Here is a 23,851-nt window from a genome sequence, read left to right as displayed (position 1 = left end):
GGCTTATGTTAAAGAAAATAAGAAAAAAAAAACATAAACTTTTTAAAATAAGCTAGGTCAAACACCCCCTTAAATAACTCCCAAGTTGTGTGAAAAGCACCCATGTGAAGGATTGAATGAAGATAAAAGCATTTACCAAATACTATAAGCCCTACCTTGTTAACTTAGCATGTTTACTAAACCGGCTAGTCCTATTATTATTATTATTATTATTATTATTATTATTATATATATGGCCCACCATCCATCCATCGTGACAATTACAATAGGTCAATAATTGACATGAATTTTCATTATCCAACAACTAAAATTTATAAGGATAATGATAAATCAATCTAATTGGTAAATCTAAAGATGTGCCTAATTGTAAGATGGTGACATGTGGAAAAATCAGGGGACAAAATTAGGAAAGAAAATTAGTGGAATCCACATGTCAAATTCTTAAGGTTTTAGGCATATCTTTAAGCACATCAATTAGGTTGATTAATCATTTTCTAATTTATAATTACCACTTGCTTCCCTTTGTTACATCATCCACTTCTAGAAACCAATTTGAAATAATACTCGTAGTAGTTTATTTGCCAGGTCAAGCCACGCATCCCCGGCAGTCCAATGGCGGCGGAAACAACCAAACATCCCCCTCTTAAAAATAATACTGAATTATTCATTTCCCATTAGTCAAATAAAACCAGCTTATCGTAGGACCCATGCATTTTTAATTCCTACTTAATAACTAACTTCAACTGATCACCACATTTCACTCATTCATTTTGGTGTTGTTAATTAAACAAAATATTTATGGAGTCAGAAAAGAATTTGAAAGGATCAAAGGTTGAATTAAACGATGTTAAGAAGCCAATCAGAAGTGGGAAGTTACGTATTATGGATTGTAGTTGTTTTGGATCGTCAGATTATGATCATCCAACGGTTGAGAAAGTTGATGAGGATGGTAACGTTGATATGAAATCATCTAATTCAGGGGGTCTTAAACAACATTCTCCGACCCACCTTGTTGTTATGGTTAATGGCCTTATTGGAAGGTCAGTTATTAAGATTTTTTCGGTTTTAGTTATTTATTATTATATTTAGATAAAATCGCCCTTTGGCCGGAAAACTTATAAGTGGTTAACTAGCTAATTCCTTGCCTTTCCTTCAAGTTCTGTGGCAAAGGACTATCCTTATTCTATAACTTGTCTTTTTTTTTTTTTCTTCCCTAATGAGTGTAGTGGAAGGCTCCGTATCTGGCCTATATTTGTTTTGACAAATTAAAGTTCATCAATTCGCCTTAATTAGCTAAGGAATTCTTCTCATCTAACGCTTTATTTTAAATTTTTTGATTATTGAACTTAGTTATATAGAAATGCAAATTTGAGTTCTGGGTCGCCCTCGAGGATCTGTACAACAACTCTAAGGTGCTATTTGTTTTTAAAAACATAAAATGACTATTGTCTGATTTCATCTATGCCTGCCATATATACAAGTGTAAGTATCCAGCAAAAGAAATACGGAGTAGTATATAATATAACTAGTCGTATATAACAAGGGGAACGTGAGCTTAGATGACCTCCAAATTTTAGAGTCATCAAACTTTACTACGTTAGTAATCACCTATAAAACGACAAGGCATTTTAAGCGGGTGGAAGTATAGATGTCTCCAGTGGAGTTGAGTTTTGAACACAAAAAAATTTCAAGGCCAATGCAAAGGCATTTATTTTTAAGGAGTTTATGCTACCTACAAAGATGATTCAAATTACCTACCTCTTCTCTTCTTTAACTAGTTACATGAATAGCCTATTGGGCTAGTCTACTAATCTTTCATCTGCATATAGACCTTCATGTTTATTGATCTTGTTATGTCTTGCCATTGTATATTTAGGTTGATTCTTAGGTACCAATTATGCCGATTTGTAAGTTCTCTATCTAGATACATAGTGACCACCCAGTATTAGTTCTTACTTTCCTTTTAGGGCCTCAAGGTTTCCGTGTCCATTTTCACGACTTATATTTAAGTAATTTGATGAATATTGGATCGGCTTACAAAAACTCATAGATACCCTTTATCCAGCTTTTTACAGCTTTGTGTTGTAACCTAAGATATCTAACGTTCTTGCAGTGCTCAAAATTGGAGATTTGCTGCAAAACAATTTTTCAAAAAGTATCCGAAGGATCTTATTGTCCACTGTAAGTATTTCTTTCATTGCTCCTCTCTTTCGCAGATGTTCTCTGTCATGTTAGTTTTCATACCACATTTGAAGAATACTATGAAGTTTGATGCTTTTGTAGTTGGTACATGGTTTAAATAATTGAGTAGTAGAATGATGTGCACATATATCTTTCTTAGTTCCACCGACCAAACAGTCCATTTAAGACTTTATAGATGTCAATCTGGATTATGCTATATAATGTAACCAAAATTTCACTGCTATTTTATAACGTTTATTGACTGAAAACGACGAGATAATCTACTAATTGACCGAGGTAGCCTCAAGCTAAAAGATGAACATGATCATAGAAATGCATCCATTGTCCCCCTTATGATCCATATGTTAGCAAGATCAGTGGCATTCTGCTTAAGGAAGAAGTGACGAACTTCTTTGTTTAATTTAGCTTACAACCTAGAAGGTTTAATTCATTTGGATGGTACTATATACATAGTTGAACAATCGAATAATTCGACTAGTGTACCATGTTAATTGGGTATGAAGAATACTTGAATTTTTAATCCTAGCATGTATGTTTCCTCCACTCCATAACTGTAATTAAAACTATTTGTTCTGGATTGGTATGGTAACAACAGGCAGCCAATGCAACTCCGCACTGGCGACACTTGATGGCATTGACGTGATGGGAAGCAGATTAGCAGACGAGGTTGGTATATTTCTGTATGCTAGTTGTGTTTATTCTAACAACCTACAATCATGAACTTTAAAGGAATGTCTGAATAACCTCTGCCCGCCTTTCCAAAAATGATTAGAATCTCAAATGTAAGTGTCGGTTCTACAGGTGAGATCTGTGATAGAACGTCATCCTAATCTTCAGAAGATCTCGTTTATTGGTCACTCACTTGGTGGTCTAATTGCAAGATATGCGATTGCCAAGCTTTACACAGATGATTACACAAATCAAGTATGTCAACTTAATGGGGACTGTAAATCTGTGGCATCTGATGATCTATCCTCAGAACATGTCTCTAACGGAAAAATTGCTGGATTGGAACCTATAAACTTTATTACTGTTGCTACTCCACACCTTGGTTCAAGAGGATGTAAACAGGTAATTTGAATTTGTAAAAATGTTTTCTTTGATGGCTTGGACATAATATTACTTCTGAAAGTCTTTGACTAAAGCACATCCTAATGACTTACTTCCAAAAATCGCAAGTGATATAATCATTTAACAAGTAAAGATATAAACAGATCACATTTTCTAGAAAAAGGAAAAATATTTGCAGCCTAACAGAAGAAACGTAGGATGAACTGCCAGAAACGTATCAACTATCATCCCAATATGTTCCACATCATTATTACTACATTTAATAGTTAATTTACAGAATAGGTCATTACCGATTACAGGTCCCGATGTTCTGTGGACTTAAAGGTCTTGAAAAAGTAGGATTCTACACATCCGGAATTCTTAAACGAACAGGAAGACATGTGTATTTGAAAGATAAGCCTAATGGTCGTCCCCCTCTATTGGTTCAGATGGCAAATGATACCGAAGAGCTCAAGTTCATGTTAGTCTTTAGGGATTACCTTTGCTAGAGTCACTTACTATCGCTAATTTCTCCAAGCTTCACATTTTTTCTTGATTTTGCAGATCTGCTTTGCAGTCATTCAAACGCCAAGTTGTTTACGCAAATGTCCTTTCTGACCGTATCCTATTTCTACTACATCCTCTACCCTTGGTTTACATGACACATAGGCTTAGACATATAAGAAGAGCAAACAAAATACGGATGAAATAAATTAGTTATAATTTTATATTAATGCTAATTTATTATTTAAGCATGCATTCCCTTTTTTTCTTAATAACAAACTTTACACAGATCTTGTAGGATGGAGCACGTCATCAATTCGCCTTCAAAGTGAGCTGCCTAAGGTAAGATAGGAACGCATTGATTTTGTAATGTATGATATTTTCCGAGAATCTCATTTATTTTTCTTGTTCAGCGTAAGAATCTTGAAAGAAGTGATAGATACCCCCATATTCTGAAGGAAGGTGCAGCAAATATGACAAACCAAGAAGTCTCTACCAACTCACATACCAATAGACACAAGAGTAAGACTGCCACCATGGAAGGTATACTAAATACTTTTTTAATTATTTTACGTTTAGGATATACATGAAGGCGTAAATTTAGTTTCTATCTCATATCAAAAGCAAATGGATCGAATCAATAAATTTACTTACAGAGTTGGGTTAACATTAACCAATTCTTCTGATCATTTTTATACAACGAATTCGATTATAGTAATAATATTGTTTAATTGTGGTCAGTCTAAGTTGACTTTGTTTTTTCGGCTTGTACAAAAAAAAAAACTTATATCAACTAAAGTTGTTACCCAACCCACTCATGTTGCAGCCTCCAGCAGTGTCTAGCTCCTTACAATTCTTGATACTGATTTAAATGATAAATATTGATAGTTTGACTATATATATCATATATATATATGTAGAGACGATGATTAAAGGATTGAGTAAAGTAAAATGGGAACGGGTCGACGTCAGCTTCAAAGGAAGCAAACAAAGATACTTTGCACACAACACAATCCAGGCAAGTTATGAAAACCCTTAGTAATTTCATTGTCTTTTTCTACATTAAAAAAATTAATTATTCCCAGTTGAATAAAATAAGAATCTATTCATTCTTCTCTTACCCAATCACTCAATATCTTAATGTGTGTCATTAGATCATAATCAACGACAGAAAACACTAGTTGATGTTACAGATTTTCATAAGAGAATGTAAACCACCCAGAAAAATGGTGTCGCTTTTGTTAGATCTAGAATACAAGGAGGCAAGCAACATGAAACTTGAGGTCTAAGAATTTCAACTTTAATGTTAATATCAATTGCTAATGGAACCCGAATATAATAACAAAATCCAACTTGTTATTGTATGTAACTAACTTTCAATATGTTACGTGAATGAACCTGCAAAACATTACTATTTGAAGCCCACATTATTAGTTTACTGGCAATGGGAGGTCCTTTACATCAAATGGTAAAGTTGCAAGGATTCAGTACCGTTAAATGCACATTTTGAAAGTTTGTTTTGTACAACGATAATTTGAATAACGGAAAAGTATCTGTGTGTATATGTAACTTGTGACCGGCTACTATTGTATGAAAGAAACTTTAGTCGGGTTTATTGTATGTAAGTAACCTGTTAAAACTGAATAAATTATGTAAACAAGCTGATGTGGAAGTCTTTCATTAGGCCATGTATGAGATGCCTGGTGGAGCCACGTTGATTTCTTACACGATTCGTTCAGTTTTAGTAGGTTACTTACATATAGGGATTGGCAAAAATATCCGTACCCGATGGGGAACCCGATACCCGCACCCGATTTGACCGGGGAATCCCCGAGTTGATCGGGGATGAGGACGGGTATGGGGATTTAAATTTAATCCCCGATGGAATTGGGGACGGGGATGGGAAACCGTAAATCCCCAATCCCCATACTCGAACCCGAAAATACTATATATATTTATTAGAATCACTTTAAGTCCTTATCTATATTCTAAAATGAATTTTAAGTTTAGAGCTTTTATTTAATAATTTTTATGTGTTATATTTTATTAATCTTTTACTTAACATATACATTACTTTATACATAGAAAGAAAATGTCGAAATACACATTCTCCTACGTATTTTTTATCAAGGCAAATTCATGTTCATTTAAAAAGGTATCCCCAATACCCGACGGGGATCCCCGATACCTGATGGGGACGGGTATGGGGGGTATGGGGATGTAATTTAATTCCCCGACGGGGATGGGGACGGGGATGGGGATTACAAGTGAAAATCCGGTACGGGGATGGGGATTAAGATCCCCGACAATCCCCGCCCCATTGCCATCCCTACTTACATACAATGAACCCGACTAAAGTTTCTTTCATACAATAGTAGTTAGACACTAGTTACATACACACATAGATACTTTTCCCTTTGAATAAAGCTCATTTTTCTTTTTCAACCCTCCCAATCAATAAACAAGAAAATGTAAGCTATAACTTTCTCAACCCTCCCAAATCCTACGAATTACATTTCTCTAACTCATTTTTCCTTTTCAACCCTCAAAACCATTTTTCATGGCATTCTATCACTTTCTCAACCCTCCTAAATTTTTTTTTTCTTTTTAATTTAATTTAATCAATCATTTTCTTAACAAAAAAATATAAATAAAACATAAACCATTCATAAATAATATAAAAAAAAATCGACACACTCTTGTTATCTTTTGACCAACCAATATTAATCTGCCACGTAGGCACTCCAATTTGCAAAATAGTTTCTTCTTGTGGTCTTTGTGGACGAGATACACACCACACAAATTATTTGTCTTAATAATTTATAAAAAGTTAACAAGAAGCAAAGAAAAGCAGCAGCAACTCAAAATAGGGCTTTATGGTTTTTTTTTTAATAGATGCAATGGTCAATTCAAAGCTGGACCCCACCTCCCTACACGCTCCACAACGTTCGAAATCTTCCAACCCGCCACCAGCTTAAAGCCCACCCAACTTCAACCCTGCTTCAACCCGCATGCATGGCGGCGGTGTGCCTGGGAGGGCAGAGCCAACCCGCCCACCACTCCTTTCCCCTTTACATTTTAGTTTAATTTTCCATAATATAAAATCAATGAACAAGAAAATGTAAGCTATAACTTCATCTAACATACCATGATTATATATGAACATTACTAATCATTAGACCACTACACCATAATAACTTAACATTCACAATAATAACCTTAAAAATTAGACCCCAAAAGTCCACAACACTTAAAATAAAATACCCCTACAATACCTCAATACCCAACTAAAAAAAACAAAAAATAAATAAAGAAAGAATAAAATTGTCCATACCCACGACGTGGATACACCACCTTATCCCTCCACCAAAACCCGGCGTGGATACACCAATCTTGTCCATACCCACGACTACCCGCTTGCTCACCTAATGGTTGACACGAGTTGGCCTTCCACCCTTGTCTACATTACTAATCATTGCTAACATTCAAAAAGGAATAAAATTAACCAGATCAGTTTTCAAAGCACCTTTTGGCCTCAATAGTAAAAGTGTGTTGCTAGAAGCATACTTGTTAATCCTATATTTAATTTAGGGGAAGCTTTTACAAAACCACAAGTCACGTGCTGAACTCTTTTTCATGCACAAGAGTCCACCCAACTTCTCTTTCACCCTTTCAAAGTTTCAATCTCTTCTCTGTATATAGTTACATACACAGTAATAGACATACTGTTAGAATATAAGCATATAATCATACATATAATCATGAGTAAACGCAACAGAAGAATCAAAACTAATATGTAATCAAATTAATTAACAAAGAGAGAATTGAAACGTGTACCTTTGCGCAAAGCTTCCAATAAGATTATAAATAATATGATTATTATTATTTACGGTTTAAAGTAAAACTCCTCTACGATCGCATACTAGACACCCCTATACCGTATGCTAGTACCTGAATCATGAACCAAACAACCTTTTGTTTATAAACCCTTAAATGTTCGATTCCTCCTCTCCGAAACACCATTATGGAAGAGTAAGCTGTTGAATAATTCCACAAGCTTTGAGATAATCTTTAAACTCTTGACTTAAGTATTCACCACCGTGATCCGAATGAAGAATCTTGATGGTTCTACCGAGTTGATTCTCCACTTCACTTTTAAACTCCTTGAAAATTTCAAACACTTCATGTTTATGCTTAAGTAAATAAACATAACCATAACGACTGAAATCATCCGTAAAAGTGATGAAGTAGCTAGCACATTTCCTTGATAGTCACATGCCTAAATGGGCCACAGACATCCGTATGTATTAGTCCAAGTAGCTCTTTAGCCCTTTCCGGTTTATTTGGAAAAGGTTTTATTGTCATTTTACCAGAAACACAAGATATGCCTTTATCAAATGATTCATCATTTGTTTTTAAGACACCGTCCCTTTGAAGTCTTTCAATGCGTTTCTTGCTAACATGAGCAAGACGACAATGCCAAAGATAAGTCGAGTCCAAATTGGGCTTGACTTGTTTGCTACCATTATATATTGAATTATCCTTTGAATCACAACTATGCATATCAATTTCATAAATACCATTACAAGCAATAGCATTAAAATAATAAACATTATTTCGAGAAACTGAAATACCATAATCATTAAAAACATTAATAAATCCGTTGTTTTTCAACAAAGAAACTGAAATGACACCTCTAGTAATAGACATGCATAATGATAATTATCTAAAACATTTACTAAACCACTAGGTAAAACCAAATGATAGTCGCCTATTTCTTCTATAGTTGCCGGTAGGCCATTTCCCACGAACAGTTGTGAAGATCCTGGTTGCAGTTTCCTTCTCCTTCTAAGCCCTGTAAAGAATTACAGATATGAGTACCATACCCGGTGTCGTAAACCCATAAATTTCGCTTAGAAAAAGAATATAATTCAATGGTGAAGATACCTGAAGTAATTGTTGAACCAGTAATTGTCGAACCAGTTTGCTTCTTCTTCAACTCAGCTGGATACTTAGAACAATTCCGCTTCCAATGTCCCACTTCATTACAGTGATAACAAGCTTGGTCCTTAGCAGAACTTTCATTTTTCACTGGAGGGGTCTTCATAGGTTTAGGAGTAGCAACTTGCTTTCCTTTACCTTCTTTCTTGCCCTTTCCCTTCGGTTGTTTGCTTTTCTGGATCTTACCCCCCTTCTTCTTTGGAAGATCCTTTTCATACTCATTCGCTATGGCATCAAGTTCAACAATGGTTTTATTCATGCTATGCATAGTGTAATTGCGCACGAATTCCTCAAAATCCCTAAAAAGGTACTTGAGAATCATGCCAATAGCAATAGGTAGTGGATAAGCATAATTCAACCTTTCCAATTGCTCAAAATACCTCTTCATCGTGAGGATATAAGGGCTAACCGGTGCTCCTTGCTCGTGTTGCAAGTCATGAAGTGTGTCAACTAGGTCGAACAACTCCACTCCGACTTGCTTTTCGTACAAAGACTTGAGCTCGTTAATCATATTACAAGGAAAATAGTTTTCTAATTGCTTTTGAAAGTCGGCATTCATGCTTCCCAGCATCAAACAAGCAATCTCATTATGTCTATCGTACGCAGCATTATAATCCGCGAATTCTTCATTAGTAGCATTAGCACCCGGAGCACCGGGTCTCTGCTCTTCAATGACATGATATTTTTTTTCAGCTCTTAAAACAATCCTTAGCTGATGATACCATTCATTGAAGTTTGGTCCATAAAGTTTTTCCCTTTCTAGCATCGACCTAAAAGCCGATTGATGTATGTTTTGAGTAGGATTGGTTGTTGCCATCTACAAAACAGACAAAAAGTTCAATTATTGGTATTTCCGATAATAATCCTTAAGAAATGTAATTACCCTTGTTAAATTCATCTAACAATTACTTTTCACTAAGGCTAGGATCCAACTTGACATACAATCATTTCATCTGTTGATCAGCTAGAAAGGATGGCATTCAAAAGGTAATCGAGGATCGATAATTGCATTCATGCAACTCCTAGAATTACGGGACTTACAATAACACTGTAAAGGGGTATTAAGTGTTTTGTAAACATGTTTTATCTTATCCTATGCCACGGGTTAAGGATCTCACTTCTTAACTCGTTTTAAGTCGCCCAGTTAAGAACATGTAGATAGTCCACCGCTGATCTCACAACGGAGTGGTAATTTACCTTGAAGAGATACAATTCGCCTATGGTCTCACGTAGGAGCGAAAAGCACTGGCAAGTGTTCTAATCAAAGTGAGTGGCAATGACTTAACTTTAACCGGGTAATGCATTTTATGTGAATAAAAAGTTTATGTATGAAGACTCATGCATAATCTTCATAACATAATGTTTAATAAAATCATTTTTATAGTTTTAGCAACACAAGAGAGCTCGGTAGCTCCATTTGAACGCACAAAGAAGCGCAAGGGCAAAGGTTTGTGATGAACGCAATTAAAAACCCACCCTTTTAGAAGGTTAGTACACTCCGACTTATACCTCAATTAGAGTTTGTTCAAATGGGTGAGCCGGTGTATCTCAAGGTTATAAGACTCCAATTTTATTAATGAAATCTCAATTTCGATAGTTCTTAGTCAAGTTTATATTTTTCCAAGAAAACAATTTTGCATCACCTTTATATGTCCTTATAAACAAGAAAAATTAATAAACTTACTAATTACCAAGCTACTTAATCATGTAACAACTTAAGGTGGGTCACCTAAACATGGTTACTATGCTTCATGCATATGTTTAAAATCCGGCTTCCCCTTCCGAAGAAGAGGACCACATACATCAAGTCACCTTGATTGCGTAAGCCTTTAAACAATCTAATTACCAAGTAATAACACATAAACATGTTGACTCGAAATTTCCAGCAGCTTGACGACTAGTTTAGACCTGTTTCTGGTCCGATTCAGCTTTTGACTAGAACTACAAATGTGTCGACTATGTACAGTCCGAAAATTAGCTTCTAACTCATTGCCGATTAAAAGATATGAATTGTTGGTGAACTGTCGCAAACCAGGAAAATTACACGAAAAATTCACATAGTCACACAATAAACCCTAAGTATTGGACTATCATGCTTTGCTATTTATATCTCTATATAATGGTACTAATCACAAGTAATCTTGCATGAATCACTTGTGATTTTACCTTTTATTTAACAAGTTTAAATAAAAAGATACACATCATGCAATTTATATCAAATAAATCATGTCGATTTACATAATTCAAAACTTGTTTGAGAGTTTCAATCCATCATTGAATTAGGTCATATTAATTAAACAAAATACTAATTTTATTTAATTAAAATCGTTTTTAATTAATTTAAAAAATAAGAAAACTTTTTTAATTATTCAAACAATTAATTAAAAAACAAACCAACCCTTAACACCCCCCCCCTTTAAGTTTTGATCTTTGTAACTAATAGATCACATATGTGTTTGTGATACCACTGTTAGAATATAAGCATATAATCATACATATAATCACGAGTAAAGGCAACGGAAGAATCAAAACAAATATGTAATCAAATTAATTAACAAGGAGATAAATGAAACGTGTACCTTTGCGCAAAGCTTCCAATAAGATTATAAATAATATGATTATTATTATTATTTAGGGTTTAAAGAAAAAACCCTTCTATGATCGCACACTAGACACCCATATACCGTATGGTAGTACCCGAATCACGAACCAAACAACCCTTTGTTTATAAACCCTTAAAGTTGAAATTCCAAAACCCTTGTGGAGGGTTTCGACCGATGGACCCAAAGAAGAGAGAGAGGAGAGGTTTTTGCTTTTGTGTAATTGTGTGTAAAACCCTTGGAATTAACTTTTTATTTATAGGTTAATTAGTTAGGGTTTTAAACTTGATGGACAAAAAACTTCAAAGGCTTTTTCAAGCCTTAAAATTTCGGCCCCTTTAATTAGAATTAGGAAACTCCACTAATTCCTAATTACATTTAAACACCTCTTCTTTAATTAATTAAATCCATAATTAATTAATTCGTGATTATATTTTAATTAATATATTACATAAGATACTAATTAATAATATAGAGTTACCGTGTCATTTCGTGTGACCGTGTAGGCTTAAATTATTTCTGGACATGCTTTTATTATAACGTGATCACATACCAACAGATACAAATATCATTAGATCTAGAAAATAAATTATCCAGATGTCATCTGTTGGTTGCATTTCCGGGTGACAACATCATTATAGAAGTTTGTCTTGAGTCTATTGAATATGTATTTATATTGAACGTTAAGTTTTTGCATGTAATGAGTTGAACACATGTCAGCCAAACTCGTGTTGACCCGGTCAAACTTGTGTTGACTTGGTCGAGCTCGACCTGCACGAGCTTGAATTGGTCAAACTTGTGTTGACTTGGTCGAGCTCGACCTACACGAGGTCGACTGATCTGACGTTGGCCCGGTCCGGTCCATGTTTAAGCCTATATATATTGGTTCGGGATTAAGGTTTCGACCAAGATTAAGAAGGTTTCATTCAGCTGTTCAGTGCAGTCTAGATTCACACGCTCCACTCGGGCTCCAGCTACCCGGGGTCGACCAAACCACTTGAGCTCGAGCTCGACCTAGTCTGGAGCTCAACCTAGTCTGGAGCTCGACCTGTGGAGCTCTACCCAGTCAAACTCGACCCAGTCAAGCTCGACCCAGTCAAGCTCGCTCAACCCAGTCAGGCTCGACCCAGTCAAGCTCGACCTAGTCAAGCTCGACCCAGTCAAGCTCGACCCAGTCAAGCTCGACCTAGTCAAGCTCGACCCATTCAAGCTCGACCTAGTCAAGCTCGACCCAGTCAAGCTCGACCTATCCTAGCTCGACCTATTCGGGCTCGACCTATCCTAGCTCGACCTATTCGGGCTCGAGTAACTAAGTTCCGATATTTCTTGTTCGACTATATAATCAAATTTTGTGCTCCAAGTGATTGTTTTTTTTTTTAGAATTTGCAATCTTGATTATGTTTAGGTTCCGAAGTTGTTTGAATATTGAACTTGTAAACTCTTTTGAGTTTAGGTCTGATATTTGTTTATCGATAGTTTTGGAGTTGTAAATTTGATCAACTTTGGATTCTAATTTATTACTTTTTGAATTGTCAAAGAACTTGTAATTTTGATTTAGTCTTGGTCTAAGCTTGTTGGAATATTGAACTTGTAAACTTTTTGAGTTTTGGTTCGATTTCTGTAATAAAGCAATAGACTTGAAAACTTGATCAACTTAGGTTCTAAATTTAGACAACTCGAATCAATGACTAAAGGTCTATCCTTTATAGAAGATTCCGAGAAATCTTAGAGGGAATTCAAGACTAGATTAAAAAGGTTGTTTTGGCAAGGAGCTACGGGAGAGGGGGGGGGGGGATTAAAAAGATTGTATATGTGAACAATTGTGTCATGATGTTGTTATGGCAATGAGCTACTGTGTTATCTCTGCATTGCATATGTGAACAACCGTTGGATGAAGATGAGAATGGGAGATGTGTTGTAACCAAAAACAAACATATAGGTTGTTTTAAGAATTTTGTAAAGAAAATGAGGGGATAAAAGTTTAAAGCTTCCATGTTTTCTAAGCAAAATTCTTGTATGTACGTAGCAATGAAGATCATGGTGTTTCGACGGGGTTTAGTCATGGTATCTTTTTGGTTTTGAATTTGTGTGACATGTGTCCGACCTAGTTTTTGGATCAAGGGCACCTGATTTAAGATTAGGTGATTCAAACGAATCAGATGAAGATTGAAGACCGTGATTGAAAATCCGAGTAAACTGTTCATGATCTTTGCTTAACATGTGTTTGGGATTTTGTCGAAAAGCTTTTGTGATAAAGTTAATCATTTGTAGCCGAGTAATTGAAAATCAAACATTTATTTAATGCCCATGATGTAGAGATGATTAATCCAGTGACTAGTGAAGAGGTTGCAGATTAAGTGGTTCCCTATGTATTTTGGAGATGCTTACCTTGAGGGGGAGATTTGATATGAAAGACTTTAGGTGATTGGTGGATTCATGAAGATACAAGACAAAGTCAGACACTATTGGTTGAAGACATGGATCTTGTGAGTGTTGCATATCTGAAATTCAAGTTACAGAATTTCTTATCATTGTGAGAGCTAATTAAATTCGATGCTGATTATTGGAGATTCAACTTCTTTAACATATGTCGGTTAAGCTTGAAGATCAAAATAGATTGAGCGATGATATTTTGCATAATGTCTGAAGTGATGATATCCGAATTGCATGAGGAGGCAATGATGTCTGTATTACTTTAAAGTGATGATGTTTGGCATGATAATGTTGCTTGGAGCTTAATTTAGAGGTTACTGTTTAAAGGAGAATTACAATTTGTGTATTGGATTTGTTAATTGTCATCAGGGTACAAAGATTTTACAGTTTAAAGATCAGTGTGCAGCGTATAAAGATCAAGTCTTACCAAAAGAAGACATAATATTATTAGTTAACGAAAACTTGTTGATTGCAGATTTTTTAACTGATGATTGTCAGAATTGATAGCAATAATCAAGGAGTGCTTGATTGGGCATTTCTGTTACTATTTCCATGCATTACAAGTTAAGACTTTAAAGATCGATGAAAACTTCTAAATGCTATTGTCAAGGGGGAGTCTGTTGGTGCATTTCCGGGTGACAACATCATTATAGAAGTTTGTCTTGAGTCTATTGAATATGTACTTATAATGAACGTTAAGTTTTTGCATTTAATAAGTTGAACTCATGTCAGTCAAACTCGTGTTGACCTGGTCAAACTTGTGTTGACTTGGTCGAGCTCGACCTACACGAGGTCGACTGATCTGACGTCGGCCCGGTCCGGTCCGGTCCATTTTTCAACCTATATATATAGATGTAAGGTTTAGGTTTCGAAAGGGAGAGAGTTTGAGTTGCAACTCATGAATCTTTTAGTCATTGTATTTTCGTTGTATTTTCGTTTTAAGGGACTTGGTATTTACTTGTAATTGCATTTACCGAAGTAATATACAGTTTCAGTTTATTTATAATCGTTTATTTATATTCGTGTTCGTATTGTTGATTGCTAGTGTATAAGATTTTCCGCCCTTATACATTAGATACTTAATCTCGTAGATCCGTTGGTATAGGGACTTTCAATTGGTATCAGAGCCAACGGAGATATTCTATTGGTTCTTTTCAGTCATTGTAATTTGTATTTTGGGACTTGGTATTTACTTGTAATTGCATTTACCGAAGTAATATACAGTTCCAGTTAGTTTATTCAAATTCATTCAAATTCATGTTCGTGTTGTTGATTGCTTTTGTATAAGAATTTTCGCACTTATACATTAGTTACTTAATCTCGTAGATCTGGTGGTATAGGGACTTTTAATTGGTATCAGAGCCAAGTTTGCACAGAGATACAATTCTCTTGTTATTATTAGTATGACCAATAATTCAAGACGATTATCGATATATTTATCCTCTTAAACACTCGGCACTTCCAGCTCCCACGGACACTTTCGATATACCCGGGCCAAGGATATACCCATGTAACCAAGGTAATTTACTAATGACCAAATTATTATTTGCGCACTTGTGTGTCCCACACCCAGATATACCCTTACAATCTAGGGATGAGTTTAAATTTCCATATTAAAAGAATATATGAGTATTACATCCTTGCAACAGAAGACATCCTTAATAATTAAAGCACGTACTTTAATTAAGGTCAGAGTGGTACACCAACTTAGTCAAGCGCTGAAGCAGTGCTGGTTGCCAAAGACAGAGGTGAACAGGTCGAGGCATCACACCTCGCAGAGAGACATAACTTTGACAGTGCTTCTTTAGTGAAACCCAACACTACTCCAGAAGGATTGCACGAATGCTCACACATCACTACTCCTTCATAGATGTAAAAGCACGAGCCCTGATATAGGACATAGGCGAGTACACCCCCGGATGGCCCATATACCCAGTTAACATGAAAATCAAACGCAATCTATTTCGTAAGAATTAAGGACCAGTCTCACTTAATGAGCAGACATTGAAGACCATCTACCTAGCATGTTCACCATAAGTACATTGTTAAACTAGAACGATAATAATTAAGTGAAAAACTTTGGTGCTTTGTGCCTACTGATACATCATATGATGAAGTCATTGGTCAAGTCAACTTTAATTTAATAATTAAGGTGCAAACCAGCCGCTAAAATCTCGTCATCTTGTTCTCACAAACAGTAGTGACCCTCATTTTTATTATTTATTATTATTATTATTTTTTTATGTTTTATATTAAAGACAGAAAGTAAAGGACATAAAAGTAAAGAACAAAAAATAAAGACTCTAACTATACATGTTTCTTATGCAAAATCCGTTACTCGGGGTTCCTCATTCCGTTCACTTGAAGCAAAAAGTCAAAACGTGATCTGTCAAAAGCCTTAGTATAAAGATCAGCATAGTTATAATCAGAATGAACTTTAACCATATGAATCAAACGTTTTTCAGCACAATTACGAATAAAATGGTGTCTCATTTCAATATGTTTAGTCTTACTATGCTTAATCGGGTTATTGGTGATTGAGATCGTGGATTCATTATCAACCATAATAGGAGTATTAGTGAAATTCAAACCGTAATCCCGCAACTGCTGTTGAATCCAGAGAACCTGAGAACAACAATTGCCAGCAACAACATATTCAGCTTCACACGTCGAATTAGCAACCGAAGTTTGCTTCTTGCACTGCCAGGACACGATCCTTCCTCCTAAAAATTGACAACCTCCAGAAGTAGACTTTCTCGTCAGATTACAGCCTCCCTAGTCAGCATCAGAATAAGCTACAAAATCCAAATCACCCTCCGAAGAATACCAAATTCCCAGTTTTGGTCGTCCTTTAAGGTAACGAAAGATTCGCTTCACCGCTGCTAGGTGAGATGCTCGTGGATCGGCCTGAAATCGAGAACAAATACAAACAGCAAACATAATGTCAGGGCGAGAAGTCGTTAGATACATAAGAGAGCCTATCATTGCTCTATAAAGAGTGGGATCAACAGGCTCATTATCTACAACAGCTCCAAGTTGATGATTGACCGGTATAGGAGTAGCAATTGATTTTGCATCCGTGATCTTGAACCTTTCTAAGATATCATTCACATACTTCGTCTAATGGATGAAAATGCCGTCCTTTTTCTGATCAACTTGCAACCCCAAGAAAAAACTTAATTCCCCCATTGCACTCATCTCAAACTCACTTTTCATCACCCTTTCAAAATCCTTGCACATGCTAACATCAGATAAACCAAAAATGATATCATCGACATATACTTGAACTAACAGAAAATCCTTATTCTTCCGCTTAATGAATAAAGTGCTATCAATCTGCCCTTTTTCAAAACCATTCTCTAAAAGATGCTTTGACAATCTTTCATACCAAGCCCTAGGTGCATGATGCAATCCATACAAAGCCTTATCTAATCGATAAAGCCTATCCGGATATTCTGGATCAGCAAACCCTGGCAGTGGATCAACATACACTTGTTCTTGGACTTCACCATAAAGAAAAGCACTCTTTACGTCAAGTTGAAAAACCTTTAAGCCCTTATTCGATGCAAAGGCTAAAAACAAACGAATTGCTTCCAACCTAGCAACCGGTGCAAACACTTCATCATAATCGATCCCCGGTAATTGTGCACAACCTTTCACAACTAATCTTGCTTTATTTCTCACTACAACTCCTCCATCATCTCTTTTACACTTAAAAACCCATTTAGTACCTATCGGATATTGACCGTCAGGCAAATCAACTAAATGGCACACGCCTAACTTCTCAAAGTGAGATAACTCCTCTTGCATAACTTCCGCCCACGAATTGTCTTTCAAAGCCATCTGAACATTTTTCGGGTCGACTTGTGAAATGAAACAGCTATACATGCATTCATTAAAATCTCCCTTATCCTTAACCTCAGCATACAAACTAGTTTGTCTTGTAAGACTTGATCGAGTTTGCATTCCTTCTTCCAAACTCCCAATAACGTTGGAAAGAGGATAATCCTTATGCACACGATAATTCCCGTAAGTCTCAAACGGAACCTCACCTTCGAACTCATCTTCATTTTCCATAGCTTCAAATGAAGGAGTTCCATCATCATCAGAAGGTCCAGACGTCCCACTAGAAGACAAACTATCATGTACCGGCTGAGGAGATCCACTTTCAGTAGAGTCAGACACTAAAATCGGTATGCTTGATCTTGGAACAACTCTATCATTTTCATTCTGTAAAAGACACTTTGGATCAATTCCTGAAGAACATGCATCCACAGACATAGAAACAGTAAGCGAGGTAAAAACAACATCATAATCAAATAATGTCTCGTGTCCATCATGACCTTTAGGTTTATAACTCGAAACAACAATGTCGAAAACCCATTGAACCTCGCGAACTCTTTTGTTCCAAGCTCGCTTAATCGGTGAACCAGACTTATAACCAAGAAAATATCCCTCGTCAATTTTCTCACCAAACTTAGGTTGATCTCTAGTCTTCAACAATGTACATGGGACACCAAACGGTTCAAACCCTGTTAAATTTGGTTTACGGTGTTCATAACTAGTCTTATTAAAACGCTTAACCGTCAAAACCCGATTTAAAACATGACACGCAGTATTCACAGCCTCCCCCCAAAATATAGCAGGAAGTTTTGAATATGCCAGCATCGTCCTAAAATATATCAGTGTCCAATTCTTCCTCTCAGCAACTCCATTCTGTTGTGGTGTGTACGGTGCACTAAACTGATGTTGAATTCCCTTACTCAGGCAATAAACTTCCATAGCATGATTCTTAAATTCTGTACCATCATCACTTCTTATCCTCTTGATCCTCGTATTATACACATTCTCAGCTTCAGTGAAAAAGTTGATAAAAACACCTACCGTCTCACTTTTCAAAGCTAAGAAAAATACCCAAGAATAACGAGAATAATCATTTGTCACGACCAAGCAATGAGGTTTACCACCTAAACTTTTCACATGGATAGGTCCAAGCAGATCCATACGAAGACGTTCAAACGAAGATTCAATAGCATTTACTGTCTTTAATATATGAGGCTTCTTATGTTGCTTCCCTTTCAAACACAAAACACATTTATCCTCGTACACAAAATTCTTCAATGGCACACCTTGCACTAGACCGTTTCTTGTAATATAGTTCATTTTTCTATAATGCAAGTGAGCCACCCTACGATGCCAAAGAACTGAATCGGACTAGAAGCTTTAGATAGCAAACATTTAGCATCCATATCAGGATCATCAACACTCATATCCATGATGTAAGTATCTTTAACCCGTGGTGCTCGCATAACTATCCAATCTTCGGGTATCACAAATCCCGGTTTGAGTACCACAGCTTCAGTCACATTAAAATGTACTGCATTTCCTTTATCACAAATATGAGAGACGCTCATTAAATTGTGATTGAGTTGCTCAACATAATTCACTTTTTCTAACGTAATCTTGCCATTAGAAACATTTCCTATCCCAGTAATGCTTCCACCATTTTCTCCAGCAAAATTCACATGACCACCCTGAACTTTTACAAATTTACACAGTAATCCCCTTTCCCCTGTCATGTGCCGAGAACAGCCACTATCTACGTACCACTAACTGATAGCTCTCCTTAACTGTTCCTGCACATTCAAACAAAAGATCACTTCTTATTGGGGACCCAAGCCACTATGGTCTTGTGTCTACCATCCTCCATTTCAATAATCTCCCTCAGTTCCCCATCATATTGACTCGGTACAGAAGATCTTGTAACAGAATGCGTATTCAATCCCGAAGGCCTCCAAACCGAAGGGTTTACCGACCTTCGTAACGGTGGACCAGTATCTATACGCAATTCAAGGACATAATTAGTAAAAGTTCTCAAATCACTAAGTTGACTTCTAATTTGATGAGGCAAAGGGGCACTTGTCACATAGTGATGTATGGGAGGTCGATTCTGAACCATTGTTGGAGGACGAACTTGTTGAGAAGTTCTCCCCCTTAATGGTGTTATAGGTCTCCTTGTGCTAGTTCCAACTGACACATTACCTTTAGTATAAACCTGCGGTTGATTTTTTTATTAAGACTCCTTGATTCAAATTTTTAACCAAACCACTAGTTAACCCATCAATTTTCTTTTTGGATTCAACTTTTGCAGAAGGTGGAACAGTCATAGACTGGTCTGGTGGGTCACTACTTTTCTTGTTAGGACAAATACTAGCAACATGTCCTTTTTCATGACACTTAAAACAAATCATTTACTCAACCGGTTTCTTTTTAGTAACCTTAAGTCCATCAGTTGAGCCAGACGATGAAGAGTTCGATGTCTCAGGAATTTCAATATGTGCAACTTTGTTACTACTTTCATCAAAATGTACCTTTCTAGGTAACTTTGACGGTGGAGTTAAGTACAAAACTTCGTTTTCTTCAACACACCATACCTTATCAATTTTGTCAGGATTAAAACTATCCAAACTAAATTCTTTTTCAGAAAGCACTTGAGACTTCCCTTTTAAAGTAAAAACAGTAATCATTTTAGGTTTTTCCAATTTTGAAAACGAAATCTTCACAGTTTCTTGAATCTCACTTGGGATTGAGTGAGATTTGAACAATTTATCATCTTCAATTGACTTATCACTTGTTGGAATTGTCTCACCCAAAACCACTGACTTTGACTCATCAGACTTAACTTCCACAGAATTAGGAACCTCAGGAAGTTCAGTAGTTCTAACTATCTTAGAAAAATCATCAGGCTCAACTGGATTCAACTCTATTTCATCAGTTTTGAAGAAAGAATAATTATCATTAAAAGGAGGTTCTACTTCACCATAACCCAACCCATTCTTCCCTTTCTTGTTACATAATGGTTCAAAAGCATCTATCCTCTTTTGTTTCAAATGAAGATCACCTATTTTAAGTTTTAAAGCACTAATTTAAGCATTTGCCTCAACTAATTCTTTTTGGGTTGTGCTCAATTCTTTAACTTTGTTTTCAAAAGTTGTTATAGCCAGATCGATGATTTGACCTTCCTCGCAAAACAGTACGATCTTTTTCGTCTTCTTTCATTTTTGACTTGAAATCTTTAATTCTTTCTCGAAACTCTTGTAAATTATGAATAGCTTGCATTCCTAAAGCATATCCATCATTGAGTCTAGTCAAACCCTCATTTCTTTTAGACAAATTAACATACATGGCACAGATATCAGCAATAAAGTTAAAATTGAAAAGTACCTTTTGGTCTTCTGGAGCAGAAACTCGAGCCATATAGCCAATGGCTTCTTCAATCTTTAATCCTTCAACAATATTCAGCTTAAAGACTTCTCCTCCGCCATTCTTTTCACTAGTACTTTCAATAAAATTCTGATTCTGTTGACTTAGGTGCCTCTTCTTCGGCTGATGCCAGCTGATGCCACATGATCAACAATTTTAGCCATAAAAGCATTGGCTGAGTTACCCGATTCATCCACAAAAGTACTCTAATCAAACTTTTCAGCTTTTTCTTGCGCAGCCAAAGCTTTAGATCCAGTAGAAGCCCCAAAATTTTGATTTCCAGCAATTAGATTTGGCTTCGAGAAACTAGTGGTTGCCTCTTGTTTTGGTCGATGACATTCTCTAGCAAAGTGACCGAATCAATTGCAATTATAGCACTTAACCTTAGATTTATCATACTTTACTTTTCCATTTGTCAAGTCTCTTCCAGTACGTCCCATAAATCTTCTAGCTCTACGAGCTACCATAGCCAATTGCCATTTGAGATCCATCTCTTCAAGATCATCAGGATCCAATTGCTCATACTCTAGATCAGCCAACTCCGGGTCTATCAGATTTCCAGAGATCAATGCCTCGTAAGATGTCATGAAAGCAGCCAACAACTAACATGACTTTCAGCGGATTTGACACTCAGAGGCATAGTCTTTAGAGTCCTTTGAGAACCTCCAACTTGATCTGATGAAACTTGATTCTTCTCAGCTGAAGCAGCAACGAATCAATAACTATTCTCATCTCCTAACATCTCAGTTTGCTCAACAGAAGTTGAAAAGAAAGCACTTGCTCTTGACTCATATGGTTCAACCGTATTTGGCTTCTTAACTCGATAAATCTCCAGATTTTGCATGACATCAGTTTGAGTTTCTCGTTTCTTAATATTCAACTCAAATCCCTTCAAATGCGCTATCACCGTATCAAGAGTCATCTGAGCATACGTAGGGTCACGTTTGATCAATACCGAATAAAAATCCCATTGAGATCGTAAGGCATCTAGGAATTTCTCATTCTTTTCGGCGTTCGTTAGAGTCACTGTATGATTTCTCATCTCCATCATGAGATGGTAATACCTATTCACCAACTCATCAAGTGTCTCATTTTTCATCGCCTTGAAAACCAAGTGCTGAGCTTTCAGAAGTTCTTGTTTTCCCTTCTTCACTATGTCGTCTCCTTCATACCTATTAGGTAAGGCATCCCAAAGTTCCTTTGACGTAGTGTATAATTCTTGCTCAAAAGTGTGTAGAATGTCCTCTGGCAGACACATAGTAGTACAACCATATGCCTTGTGTTCGGCCTCGAAAATCCGTTTGTCATCATCAGAAAGTGTTATCCATTTGGCCTTTTCTTTGACATCGGCAAAACTTACAGTTGCTTGACTAAAACCATCCTTTATGCAAATCAGCATACGAACATCCGCCCATCTTAGATAGTTTTCAAAACGAGTCTTCCATGATGGATATTCCTCAATCCTTAGCAGTTTCGGAGGAGATGTGGATTTACCCACAACATGTTCCATCTCCATTAATCGGCTTAACAACTTCTGATCCATTTTTGAAATCAAAGAACCTAAAATTGCCAAGTTTTTCAAATCCAAAGATTGGTTTACAGAAATTGAACCAAAACTCCAAGAGAATTTTCAAGTTCAGAGTTCAAACAATCTCAGACCAAAAGTTCAGCAAGATTACAAGTTCTTCAAAAATCGGTAAGTAATAGTTTAGAATCCAAACTTGATCTTCAAAAATCGGTAAGTAATTGTTTAGAATCCAAACTTGATCACGATTACAAGTCCAAAACTCGTTTAACAGAAATCAAACTTAAACTCAAGAGAGTTATGTGTTCAATATTCAGCCAAGTTCAGACCTAAAGGTAAACAAGGTTGCAAATTCTCAAAAGTATTTTACTTCAACAAAAGATACATATATATATAGTGCACGAACCTTCTAACACAAAATATCAGAAGGTTGGTCGAGCTAGTAGGAGGTCGAGGTCGAGGTTGAGCTCGAGGTAGAACTGTATTTTGGGACTTGGTATTTACTTGTAATTGCATTTACCGAAGTAATATACAGTTCCAGTTTATTCATATTCGTGTTCATGTTGTTGATTGCTAGTGTATAAGATTTTTCGCACTTATACATTAGATACTTAATTTCGTAGATCCGGTGGTATAGGGACTTTCAATTGGTATGAGAGCCAACGGAGATATTATATTGGTTCTTTTCAGTCATTGTAATTCGTATTTTGGGACATGGTATTTACTTGTAATTGCATTTACCGAAGTAATATACAGTTCTAGTTTATTCATATTCGTGTTCGTGTTGTTGATTAATTTTGTATAAGAATTTCCGCACTTATACATTAGTTACTTAATCTCGTTTGATCCGGTGGCATAGGGACTTTCATCATCCAATCTCCTTCCTTCCCTTATCCACAAACTACCGGTGGATTACGACGAAGATAAGAAGAAGCAGACATTCTGATGGTCAAGCGGTGACTACTTTCTTGGGCGACTTTAAACTTACCATTCTCATGCTAATATCAAACTGCAATTCTCTTCAACCTTCTTAGCTCAATATATTACACACAAATACGGAAAAAATTCACTAGAGTAACCGGTTTAACAAACCCCTCCGATTCTTTTCGGTTTCGCCGGTTCTGTCTGGTTTATCCCGTTCAGACCGATGGCATTTGAACCGGAAAACTTCAAAATCTGGTCGAACTGTGGACCGATCGGTCCAACCGCCCGGTTTGAAAACATTGATTAAATGTCCACGTTTAGAAATAAAAACGATTAATTGGTCAACCTT

At 36.2% G+C, this 23,851-nt stretch overlaps 1 protein-coding gene across 2 annotated transcripts in view; it reads left to right on the top strand.

The window, feature by feature from the left end:
* The first annotated feature begins 578 nt into the window (after positions 1-578).
* LOC122586775 (putative lipase C4A8.10) overlaps positions 579-23,851 on the top strand; it is a 54,929-nt gene continuing 31,656 nt past the window's right edge. The window contains exons 1-9 of one of the 2 annotated variants that reach the window (XM_043758762.1): positions 579-1,040; positions 2,114-2,181; positions 2,798-2,868; positions 3,004-3,273; positions 3,573-3,733; positions 3,817-3,872; positions 4,046-4,098; positions 4,170-4,299; positions 4,677-4,774. In XM_043758762.1, coding sequence (XP_043614697.1) covers positions 799-1,040; positions 2,114-2,181; positions 2,798-2,868; positions 3,004-3,273; positions 3,573-3,733; positions 3,817-3,872; positions 4,046-4,098; positions 4,170-4,299; positions 4,677-4,774 — 1,149 coding nt within the window. In that variant the 5' untranslated portion in view covers positions 579-798. The remainder of the gene's footprint in view (positions 1,041-2,113; positions 2,182-2,797; positions 2,869-3,003; positions 3,274-3,572; positions 3,734-3,816; positions 3,873-4,045; positions 4,099-4,169; positions 4,300-4,676; positions 4,775-23,851) is intronic. The other variant, XM_043758761.1, reaches the window with a different exon arrangement.

The sequence above is a fragment of the Erigeron canadensis genome, chromosome 2 (assembly GCF_010389155.1).
Source record: "Erigeron canadensis isolate Cc75 chromosome 2, C_canadensis_v1, whole genome shotgun sequence".
Classification (NCBI taxonomy): Eukaryota; Viridiplantae; Streptophyta; class Magnoliopsida; order Asterales; family Asteraceae; genus Erigeron; species Erigeron canadensis.
This window is presented reverse-complemented; position numbering and strand designations above follow the sequence as displayed.